This window comes from Centroberyx gerrardi, chromosome 11 (assembly GCF_048128805.1).
Source record: "Centroberyx gerrardi isolate f3 chromosome 11, fCenGer3.hap1.cur.20231027, whole genome shotgun sequence".
Classification (NCBI taxonomy): domain Eukaryota; kingdom Metazoa; phylum Chordata; class Actinopteri; order Beryciformes; family Berycidae; genus Centroberyx; species Centroberyx gerrardi.
This window is the reverse complement of record NC_136007.1, coordinates 707617-720116: the sequence shown is the minus strand read 5'-3', so window position 1 is coordinate 720116 and position 12500 is coordinate 707617. Positions and strand designations below refer to the sequence as shown.

The following is a 12500-nucleotide window of genomic DNA, read 5'->3' as shown; positions in this document are numbered from 1 at the left end:
CAACGTGAACGTGAACGCAACGTGAACGCGAACGCGAACGCAACACGAACGCGAACGCAACACGAACGCGAACGCAACACGAACTCAACACGAACGCGAATGCAACGTGAACGCGAACACAACGTGAACGCAACGCGAACGCAACGTGAACGCAACGTGAACGCGAACGCAACGTGAACGCGAACGCAACGTGAACGCGAACGCAACGTGAACGCAACGCAACGTGAACGCGAACGCAACGTGAACGCAACGCAACGTGAACGTGAACGCGAACGCGAACGTGAACGCGAACGCAAACGCAACGCGAACGCAAACGCAAACGCAACGTGAACGCGAACGCAACGCGAACGCATAGGAAATAAAATAGGACACTGTCCTTTGCCCTGAACATCATAGTGAGGTATTCAATAAAGGATCTTCATGTGATCATGTCCTGATCACATGAAGAAGTCATACGGCTGTCATGAGAGCATTTATGACTTCCACATGACGTAGAAGTTTAGCCCTCAGACTAGTGTTCATTGTTAGAGACAATCATGTAAGAATAGACTTTATGTTAGTGTGTATTGTAGAACTGGTTTTGACTAGTTTGAAGCGTGCATATTACATTAGCCATATATTGATTTCTTAGAAAAGGATGAACAAAGCAACTATACATACTGAAGTGTATAAAGAAACTGACATTTCTACCCTTTGTCAGAGAAGATCCCGCAGCCCACTGAGTGTGTGCTGAAGGTTTTCTGAAGACTCTTGAACCTTTGCTCATTTGCGCAACGTGAACGTGAACGCAACGTGAACGCAATGCAACGTGAACACAACGCAACGTGAACGCAGCGCAACGTGAACGCGAACGCAACGTGAACACAACGCAACGTGAACGCGAACGCAACGTGAACACAACGCAACGTGAACGCGAACGCAACGTGAACACAACGCAACGTGAACGCAGCGCAACGTGAACGCAGCGCAACGTGAACGCAGCGCAACGTGAACGCAGCGCAAACGTGAACGCAACGCAACGTGAACGCAACGCAACGTGAACGCAACGCAACGTGAACGCAACGCAGCGTGAACGCAACGCAACGTGAACGCAACGCAACGTGAACGCAGCGCAGCAGTGGAGCATCTTTCAGCTTTTAAAGGAATCATTCTCTGAGCTGTTTGGCAGTTTTGAACAGTTTCTCCTCCTCTTACCTCTCTCTCTCCTCTCCTCCTCTTCTCACCTCTCCTCTCACCTCTCCTCTCCTCCTCTCCTCTCGTCTCCTCTCCTCCTCTCCTCTCCTCACCTCTCCTCTCCTCCTCTCCTCTCGTCTCCTCTCCTCCTCTCCTCTCCTCACCTCTCCTCTCACCTCTCCTCTCCTCCTCTCCTCTCCTCTCCTCTCCTCCTCTCACCTCTCCTCTCACCTCTCCTCCTCTCCTCTCCTCTCCTCCTCTCCTCTCCTCCTCTCACCTCTCCTCTCACCTCTCCTCCTCTCCTCCTCTCCTCTCCTCCTCTCACCTCTCCTCTCACCTCTCCTCCTCTCCTCTCCTCTCCTCTCCTCCTCTCCTCTCCTCCTCTCACCTCTCCTCTCACCTCTCCTCCTCTCCTCTCCTCTCCTCCTCTCACCTCTCCTCTCACCCTCTCCTCTCCTCCTCTCACCTCTCCTCCTCTCACCTCTCCTCTCCTCTTGTCTCCTCTCCTCACCTCTCCTCCTCTCCTCTCCTCCTCTCCTCCTCTCACCTCTCCTCTCACCCTCTCCTCTCCTCCTCTCACCTCTCCTCCTCTCACCTCTCCTCTCCTCTTGTCTCCTCTCCTCACCTCTCCTCCTCTCCTCCCTCTCACCTCTCCTCTCACCCTCTCCTCTCCTCCTCTCACCTCTCCTCACCTCTCCTCCTCTCCTCCCCTCTCACCTCTCCTCTCACCCTCTCCTCTCCTCCTCTCACCTCTCCTCCTCTCCTCTCCTCTTGTCTCCTCTCCTCACCTCTCCTCCTCTCACCTCCTCTCCTCCTCTCCTCCTCTCCTCTCCTCACCTCTCCTCCTCTCCTCTCCTCTCCTCCTCTCCTCTCCTCCTCTCCTCTCCTATTAACCTAATTAACTCTTGTTGTAAACACACTTGAACTCAGTAATTAGTGTTAATTGGTGTTTGTGTTTGTTTACAAAACACTAAAAAGACGGTAAACATGTGAGCTAGATCGCCCAGGGAGAGAGAGAGAGGGAGACACACACACACACACACACACACACACACACACACACACTTCAGTTCATATTTTACACAAACACTGCAGTTCAAACTAAATCAAGTGAAAAATCTGAGTTCAACTTTATATTTAAAATATGAATAAACCACAAATCTGTGAAAAATCTATACAACAACAACTATATACACATTATGTTTATAAAATACCTACAGTATATATCAATATCTAGATCAATATACTGCTTATCTGTATCTACACAGATTTTGATTTATTTCATTTCCACATACAGTATAAATTCACATCAATATGTTTAAAGTTTCATTCCACTAAAACTGAAATATTATGAAATAGATTACAGATTATTTCTTGTTTGTTGTTGTTGTTTAGAACCATGAATCCTCTCAGGATGTTTCTGGAATATTAAAGTCAACAGTTCTCTCACAGTGGAGATCAAACATCTAAAAAGAGACATACAGATATTTACATACACAGATAAATCTTACATATACTCTGTTATTGTTCATTGTTCTGCTTTGGCAATAACAGCTGATTACCATTCATGCCAAAAACTGTGAATTCAATTGAATTATATACATATACATATACATATATATGTATATATATATATACATATATATATATATATATATATGTATACAGTAGAGAGAGAGAAATATGTATAGACATAAAGAGATATAGAGATATAGAGATATGGAGAGAGATTTATACAGAATGTTGGAATTTAAGCTTTCATATAAAACAAATACATCTAAAAATATACATAGGCAAACAATGTAAAATATTATATGATAGAAAAAAAGATTGTTAATTTATTGTTATTACTATTTATTAGTATTATTCTGAATTTGAATTTTATTCTAGAATTTCATGGTTTATAGCTAAAAAAAAAGAGGAAGGAGGGAAGAGAAGGAGAGAAATAAGAGAAAAAATAAAAAGTGTGTGTGGGAGAAGTCCAAACACCTTCACACACACACACACACACACACACAACACACACACAGCTCATGAATAATGCACACAGGAAGCTTTTCTCCACCTTTTAAAACCAAACCACATTAAATATTCATGAGGGTCAGCTTTTATTGGCTGAAACATAAAAACTACAGAAACACACTGAAGAACAAACAGCAACAAAAGAAAGAGAGAGAGACAGGTAGAAAAACACACACACACACACACACACACACACACACACACACACACACAGACACATAAACACATAAAGAGCACACATAGACCACGACAGACGAACAAACACACACACACACACACACACAGCCCATCATCTTGGGCTGTGTGTGTGTGTGTGTGTGTGTGTTTGTTCGTATGTGTGGTTATGTGTGTTTTATGTGTTTATGTGTGTGTGTGTCCTTGTTTTTTTTGCTATTCATGTAAAGCATTTTGTATTTATATTATGTATTTTATTTTCTATTTAATGTTTTTTTATTTCTATTTTCTGTTCACTATTCATATTTCTTACATTCATTGTTTTTTCCATCTCATGTTTCTGTTGGTTTTTTTCATTTCTATTTCCTGTGTAATATTATTTGTCTTTAATTATTTTTCTATTTGATGTTTTTTCCAGAAGATTCCCTGTTGCCCCTCCCACTTCTGAAACCCTCCTATGAGAAGATGCCGCTCACCTCTCAGCCGCTGTCAATCAACCACGCAAGCCCCGCCTTCGCTCCATTCCTATTGGCTGAGGGTCTGTCATCCATGGAGACGCTGCTCACTAATATACAGGTGAGGAGAGAAACAAACAAAGAAAGAAAGAAAGAAAGAAAGAAAGAAGAAGAGAAACAAGCTTGTTTTAAGATGAGATGAAAACACTCGACTCGGTGAAATAAGGAGCAAACAGGAAGTTTGTCTTGATGGATTCTCTCGCTCTGTGGAAGTTTCTTTTTCATTCTGGACAAGAACGAATGAAGGAGGAGAACGAGTCTGACATCTGAACAGAAGCTGGACTGAAGACCGGCTGGACTGAAGACCGGCAGGACTGAAGACCGGCTGGACTGAAGACCGGCAGGAGTGAAGACCGGCTGGACTGAAGACCGCTGGACTGAAGACCGGCAGGTCTGAAGACCGGCTGGACTGAAGACCGGCTGGACTGAAGACCGGCAGGAGTGAAGACCGGCTGGACTGAAGACCGGCAGGTCTGAAGACCGGCAGGACTGAAGACCGGCTGGAGACTCTGTCATATCTCTGTCATATCTCTGTCATATCCATCATATCTCTATTATATCTCTACCATATCTCTGTCATATCCGTCATATCTCTATCATATCTCTGTCATATCCATCATATCTCTATTATATCTCTACCATATCTCTGTCATATCTCTATCATATCTCTGTCATATCCATCATATCTCTATTATATCTCTATCATATCTCTGTCATATCTCTATCATATCTCTGTCATATCTCTGTCATATCCATCATATCTCTATTATATCTCTACCATATCTCTGTCATATCCGTCATATCTCTATCATAGCTCTGTCATATCTTCATCATATCTCCGTCATATCTCCATCATATCTCTATCATATCTCTGTCATATATATCATATCTTCATCATATCTTAGTCATATCTCCATCATATCTCTGTCATATCTCTATCATATCTCTGTTATATCTCTATCATATCTGTCATATCTATTATATCTCTATAATATCTCTATCATAGCTCTGTCATATCTGTCATATCTTTCATATCTCTGTCATATCTCTGTCATATCTCTGTCATATCTCTGTCATATGTCCGTCATATCTCTGTCATATGTCCGTCATATCTCTGTCATATCTCTGTCATATTTCTGTCATATCTGTCATATCTGGAACAGTGTTGAGCAGTGTTCAGGCAGGAGCAGCATGTCTGCCATCTCATCTCCCAGTCTTTCTTATCTCTTTCTACTTTGAACTATCTAATAAAAAATTGTTGTAAATGTGAGTTCATCAGTGATTCAGAAACTTTTGTTTACCTGCGACCGAGTCGACCGTCTGTCGCAAAGTGTTTTCCACGTCTCCGCTGTCGAGGTCATCAGCTCGCCGCCGGCCGCCGGTCTGCCAACAGGAAGTAGATTCTGAGGAAAAATTAAAGAGTGTCTGAACAAAATGTTTTAAATCCTGTTTTAATCCTGTGTATCTGTGTGTGTGTGTGTGTGTGTGTGTGTCAGGGCCTCCTGAAGGTGGCGGTAGAGAGCGCTCGCTCTCAGGACAAACAGAACCAGCTGGAGAGGAAAGAGTTAAAACTGGAGCTGGACAGAGAGAGAGACGTGAGACAGGCTCTGCAGAGACAGCTGAGCTCCGAGCTGCACACCAGAGGTGAGACAGGTGGGGGTGAGACAGGTACACCAGAGGTGAGACAGGGGGAGGTGAGACAGGTAGACCAGAGGTGAGACAGGGGGAGGTGAGACAGTAGACCAGAGCTGAGACAGGTGGAGGTGAGACAGGTAGACCAGAGCTGAGACAGGTGGAGGTGAGACAGGTGGAGGTGAGACAGGTGGGGGTGAGACAGGAGACCAGAGGTGAGACAGGTGGAGGTGAGACAGGGGAGGTGAGACAGGTAGACCAGAGCTGAGACAGGTGGAGGTGAGACAGGTAGACCAGAGCTGAGACAGGTGGAGGTGAGACAGGTAGACCAGAGGTGAGACAGGTGGAGGTGAGACAGGTAGACCAGAGGTGAGACAGGTGGGGGTGAGACAGGGGAAGGTGAGACAGGTAGACCACAGCTGAGACAGGTGGAGGTGAGACAGATGGGGTGAGACAGGTAGACCAGAGGTGAGACAGGTCGGGGTGAGACAGGTATGATCAAGCTAACGTAGCTAACTGCTAACATTAGCTAACATGTTGCTGCAGTCTGATCTGAGGTCAGTTAGTGGAGATTTGAAACAGATGTGAAATGTTTTGTCTGAAGAGCCAACATGGCCGCCCGTCTCCCTCTCTGACCTCTGACCTCTAGCGTAGCTGGTTAGCAGCTAGCTTGACGAGTCACACTGATGACTAAGATGATTCAATATGTTTATATAACTTCAATAACTTTATATAACTAACTATATATGACTCATATTTACTGTAGAATTATTTCATAGAAGTGTTACGCTGCTTTAAACACAATTTACTATTAAAGTCAGAAGTTTATAATTATGTCTCTCCTTCTCTCCTCTCCTTTCCTCTCTCTCCTCTCTCCTCCTCTCCTCTCTCTCTTTCTCTCCTCTCCTCTCTCTCCTCCTCTCCTTCTCCTCTCCTCTCCTCTCTCTCCTCTCTCCTCCTCTCCTCTCCTCTCTCCTCCTCCTCTCCTCTCCTCTCCTCTCCTCCTCCACTCTCCTCTCCCTCCTCTCTCTCCTCTCCTCTCCTTCTCCTCTCCTCCTCCTCTCCTCTCTCTCCTCTCCTCTCTCCTCTCCTCTCTCTCCTCTCCTCCTCTCCTCTCTCCTCTCCCTCTCCTCTCTCCTCTCTGTCCTCTCCCTCTCCTCTCCTCCTCTCCTCCTCTCTCCTCCTCTCCTCTCCTCTCCTCCTCTCTCCTCCTCTCCCTCTCCCTCTCCTCTCCTCTCCCTCTCCTCTCCCCTCCTCTCTCCTCTCCTCTCCTCTCCTCTCCTCTCCTCTCCCCTCCTCTCTCCTCCCCTCCTCTCTCCTCCTCTCCTCTCCTCTCCTCTCCTCTCCCTCCTCTCTCCTCCCCCTCTCTCTCTCCTCTCCTCTCCTCTCCCTCTCTCTCCCTCCTCTCTCCTCTCCTCTCCCCTCCTCTCTCCTCTCCTTTCCTCTCCTCTCCTCTCCTCTCCTCTCCTCTCCTCCTCTCTCCTCCTCTCTCCTCCTCTCCTCTCTCCTCTCCTCTCTCCTCCTCTCCTCTCCTCCCCTCCTCTCCTCTCCTCCTCTCCCTCCTCTCCTCCTCTCCTCTCCTCTCCTCTCTCCTCCCCTCCCCTCCTCTCCTCTCCTCTCTCCTCCCCTCCTCTCCTCCTCCTCTCCTCCTCTCCCCTCCTCTCCTCTCCTCTCCTCTCCTCTCTCTCCTCTCCTCTCCTCTCCTCTCCTCCTCTCCCTCTCCCTCTCCTCTCCTCTCCTCCCCTCCTCTCTCCTCCTCTCCTCCTCTCCTCTCTCTCTTCTCTTCTCCTCTCCTCCTCCTCTCCTCTCCTCTCCTCTCCTCCTCTCCCCTCCTCCTCTCCTCCTCCTCTCCTCTCCTCCTCTCCTCCTCTCCTCTCCTCTCCTCTCTCCTCCCCTCCCCTCCTCTCCTCTCCTCTCTCCTCCCCTCCTCTCCTCCTCCTCTCCTCCTCTCCCCTCCTCTCCTCTCCTCTCCTCTCCTCTCTCTCCTCTCCTCTCCTCTCCTCTCCTCCTCTCCCTCTCCCTCTCCTCTCCTCTCCTCCCCTCCTCTCTCCTCCTCTCCTCCTCTCCTCTCTCTCTTCTCTTCTCCTCTCCTCCTCCTCTCCTCTCCTCTCCTCTCCTCTCCTCTCCTCTCCTCCTCTCTCCTCCTCTCCTCCTCTCCTCCTCTCCTCCTCTCCCCTCCTCTCCTCCTCTCTCCTCCTCTCCTCCTCTCCTCCTCCTCTCCTCCTCTCCTCCTCAGTGTCTATCCAGCGGAGGTTGAGGAAGGAGAAGAAGGCGAAGAGGAAGCTTCAGGAAGCTCTGGACTTCGAGGCGAGGAGGAGGGAGCAGGTGGAGCGAGCGCTCAAACACTCTGACGCTCTGAGCGGTGAGGCCGCACTCCTCTCTTTCTCTCTTCTCTCTTCCTCTCTTCTCTCTTCTTTCTTCCTCTTCCTCTCTTTCTCTTTCTCTCTTCTCTCTTCTCTTCTTCCTCTCTTCTCTCTTCCTCTCTTCTCTCTTCTCTCTTCTCTCTTCCTCTCTTCTCTTCTCTCTTCCTCTCTTCTCTTCTCTCTTCCTCTCTTCTCTCTTTCTCTTCCTCTCTTCTCTCTTCCTCTCTTCCTCTCTTTCTCTCCTCTCTTCCTCTCTTCTCTCTTCCTCTCTTCTCTTCTCTCTTCCTCTCTTCTCTCTTTCTCTCCCTCTCTTCTCTTCCTCTCTTCCTCTCTTTCTCTTCTCTCTTCCTCTCTTCTCTCTTCTCTCTTCCTCTCTTCCTCTCTTCTCTCTTCCTCTCTTGAACTGGTTTTACTGGTTTTCCTGTTTTTTTACTGGTTCAGTCTGTTTCATGTTTTGTTGTTTTTCAGATGTTGTGATTCCTGAGAACGAGCTGGAGAACAAACAGCAGGAAAACTCTGCAGCACAAGGTGACAACAACAACAACAACAACAAAACCTAACAACAAACATAAAAACAACAAACAACAACATCAATAACAACAATAATAATAATACTATTATGATAAATGATGTCTTCTACTTGTTAGCACTTTCACATCAACAAACTGATTATTTATCACATTATTTTTATCATTTACATTCATTTTTCCAATTAGTTTTCGTGTGTGTGTGTGTGTGTGTGTATGTGTGTGTGTGTGTGTGTGTGTTCTTACATCACTACCTTACTACTAAATTGACATTAACTTGGACTCCCGTCACCTGCTGATGATGTCACTAGATACCAGCCATAAATCCTCTCCAAATCCAAAAAGCGTATCAAAGTTTTCTGAATTTATTTGAGTTTTTATTTAAATTTTTAAAATTTCAGATGATGATGTTGATTCTTATTATTATGAATCTTTAGTTATCGTCATGTTTTAGTGAGAAAAGACAAACGACCGGCTGTGAAGAAGAATAACAAGAATTATTATAAAACCAAATCAATTTTACAAAACAGAGAGAGAGAACAGAGAGAGAAAGCTGCCAGTGCTTCTATTACTGTCAACACTTTAAATAATGTGTCCACTGTGTGTGTGTGTGTGTGTGTGTGTGTGTGTGTGTGTGTGTGTGTTGACTGTGAAATTGAATCAGCAAAAACAATCACAAACTACAAAGCATGCAGAACAAAACACTGCACACACACACACACACACACAATCTTTGTACACACACACACACACACAATCTTTGTTGTTACACTGTGTAAACATTATGTTTATGTGTGTGTGTATGTGTGTGTGTGTGTGTGTGCTTCTTCCCAACTGACATGATAATAAGATACATTTATCATAACAGAGAGAGAGACAGGCAGACAGACAGGCAGAGGAAATATATCCCATGTATTTTAGAGATTCTAAAACTCTCTCTTACACACGCACACACACACACAACTCAACTGGTCTTAACGAGCTCCTGGTCTTAACGAGCTCCTGGTCTTACGAGCTCCTGGTCTAACGAGCTCCTGGTCTTACAATCTCCTGGTCTTAACGAGCTCCTGGTCTTAACGAGCTCCTGGTCTTAACGAGCTCCTGGTCTTAACAATCTCCTGGTCTTAACGAGCTCCTGGTCTTAACGAGCTGATGGCTCCAGTTACAGACTAGAGTTTAATTCTTTGAATGAGACGGAATATTTAGATTCCATTTAATTTGGTTAGTTCTGAATGAGGAGAACACTAACTTCACTAACTCTCTCTCTCTCTCACTCCCTCTCTCTCTGTCTCCCTTTCTCTCTCTCCCTTTCTCTGTCTCACTCCCTCTCTCTCTCTCTCCCTCTCTCTCTCTCTGTCTCTCTCTCCCTTTCTCTCTCTCCCTCTCTCCCTCTCTTCAGAGAACAGACCCTACACCAAACCTCCCATCCTCTTCTGAGACACAGATCTTCCTCTCAGGATGGATGAGGATGATGATGAGGAGAAGAGAGGAAGAGGAAGAGGAGAAGAAGAATCCACTGGACTCAAACAGCTGAACTCCTGAAAAACAGATGAATAAAAAAAGAGGAAAAGAATGAATGAAAGTGAAGTGACCTGAAGTCCCGTCTACACCTCCACCTCTCTCTACCTGTTGATTCGTCTTTGTTACTGTATATTTCAGCTGATTATTAGTATTAGTATTATTATCATTAATGTTATTATTATTATTATTATTATGATACTAGGACAGAGGAGGAGTCTGGTTCCATGTGAAGAGAAATGGAATCTGTGATGTCATCAGGAGAAACATCCTGCTGCGGCTCCATTGACAGTGAATGGGAGACTGAACTGGTTTTAAAAAGGAAACCAGTTTAAAAGACTTTGGATCCTCTGCAGAACCTGGACGGGTTTGAGATCACAAAACATGAAAGAGGGGGTCAGTTCACTTCCTGGTGGGGGCGGGGTCAGTTCACTCCCCGACTGAAATTTTTTTTTATAAACTGATATTTAACTAATAACATGTTACTGCTCTCATTCTGCTGTAGTACTTCATTTAGTAGTAATAGTTGGTAGTAATTTAGTAGTAGTAGTTCATTTAGTAGTACTAGCAATATTGTTCCTTGTTAGGAGTCCAATATGGCCTCTGAGTTTAGCTGAGTCGGCCTTAACGAGCTCTGGATCCTAACGAGGTCTGGAGCCTAACGAGCTCTGGATCTTAACGAGCTCTGGATCCTAACAAGCTCTGGATCCTAACAAGCTCTGGATCCTAACGAGCTCTGGATCTTAACGAGCTCTGGATCCTAACGAGCTCTGGATCTTAACGAGCTCTGGATCCTAACAAGCTCTGGATCTTAACGAGCTCTGGATCCTAACGAGCTCTGGGCCTTAACGAGCCAGCAGTGCCAGTCTTCCTTTTCTGACAGCTGATTGGTTGCCAGTATTTGTTTTGTTTTATTTACATCTGTTTTCATTCTGATTGTTTTTGGGCCAATTCAAAATGTAAATACAAATCAAATCTTTTACTAACGATGTATGATTCATTCTGGGTTGATTGATTGTTAATGAGTTGCTATGACACCCGCCTCTTGGAAAACATTAGGAATTGAATTTTAGAGGAAACCTCGACCCCAACCCCTGATTCTTTTTACAAAAAAAAAAAAAAACAAGTGAAAAAGTGTAAAAAGTGATTTTCGGTGATGCATCGCATGCTTGTTCACATCAGCAACAAAACATTATTATTAAGATTTAAACATGAAAAAAGAACAGAAGAAGAAGAAGAAGCTGTTTCCATACGATGGGTTTTTTGGTTTGGATGATGATTAAAGATCTGCTGGATCTGGATCAGTTTCACTGTTTAGTTTACTGAACTCACCACACAGGACTTCTGGGTAATGATAACTGGTATCTGTACTGGTAGAACTGGTATCTGTACTGGTAGAACTGATATCTGTACCGGTAGAACTGGTAGAACTGGTATCTGTACTGGTAGAACTGGTATCTGTACCGGTAGAACTGGTAGAACTGGTCCCAGCCATCCATTTTCTAGCTGTTGATCCCGGTCAGGTTTTTGGTTGCAGCAGAGCAGCAGCTTCCTCCAGCTCCTCCTGGGGAACCAGGCGCTCCCAGGCATGCTGGGAGATGTAGTCCCTCCAGCATGTCCTGGGTCTGACTCCAGGTCGACTCCAAGCTCCTCAACCTGAGGAGAAACCTCATGTCACCCTGAGAGAAAGCTCATGTCACCCTGAGGAGAAAGCTCATGTCACCCTGAGGAGAACCTCATGTCACCCTGAGGAGAAAGCTCATGTCACCCTGAGGAGAACCTCATGTCACCCTGAGGAGAAAGCTCATGTCACCCTGAGGAGAACCTCATGTCACCCTGAGGAGAAACCTCATGTCAACCCTGAGGAGAAAGCTCATGTCACCCTGAGGAGAACCTCATGTCACCCTGAGGAGAAAGCTCATGTCACCCTGAGGAGAACCTCATGTCACCCTGAGGAGAAACCTCATGTCACCCTGAGGAGAACCTCATGTCACCCTGAGGAGAACCTCATGTCACCCTCGAGGAGAAACCTCATGTCACCCTGAGGAGAAACCTCATGTCACCCTGAGGAGAACCTCATGTCACCCTGAGGAGAACCTCATGTCACCCTGAGGAGAAACCTCATTTCACCCTGAGGAGAACCTCATGTCACCCTGAGGAGAAACCTCATGTCACCCTGAGGAGAACCTCTTCTCCTCCTCGGTCTAACCTGCAGTCAGACTTGTGATCCTTCTTCCCCTCACTGCTGAATCAGACTGAGAACCTGAACTCAGGAAACCTTTTTCCATCAGAGAACCATGAGCTCAGACTTGATGCTCCTCCAGTTCCCATCAGAGATCACAGTGTGATGAAGCCAGAAGGATGACATCATCCTCAAACAGCAGAGATCCTCCCTGATGTCACTGAACTGGACTCTCTCCAGACCGGCCGCTCCTTGATCTGCTGTCCATGAAGATACAAACAGGAGAGACCAGCAGCATCTTGTTGATGCCTTGAAGCAGCAACAACACAAACCAGCTGTCAGTCTGAGTGAACCGGGACTGAGCGGCTCCTGTCTGCCAATCCAAAGGCTCTGT

At 45.9% G+C, this 12500-nt stretch overlaps 1 protein-coding gene across 1 annotated transcript in view; it reads left to right on the top strand.

The window, feature by feature from the left end:
• The window catches only part of LOC139923915 (dachshund homolog 1-like), a 47452-nt gene extending 37524 nt beyond the window's left edge, over positions 1 to 9928 (top strand). Inside the window, exons 8-12 of the mRNA XM_078286917.1 lie at positions 3788 to 3945; positions 5381 to 5528; positions 7753 to 7878; positions 8348 to 8407; positions 9806 to 9928. Coding sequence (XP_078143043.1) covers positions 3788 to 3945; positions 5381 to 5528; positions 7753 to 7878; positions 8348 to 8407; positions 9806 to 9843 — 530 coding nt within the window. The 3' untranslated portion in view covers positions 9844 to 9928. The remainder of the gene's footprint in view (positions 1 to 3787; positions 3946 to 5380; positions 5529 to 7752; positions 7879 to 8347; positions 8408 to 9805) is intronic.
• Positions 9929 to 12500: the final 2572 nt, after the last annotated feature.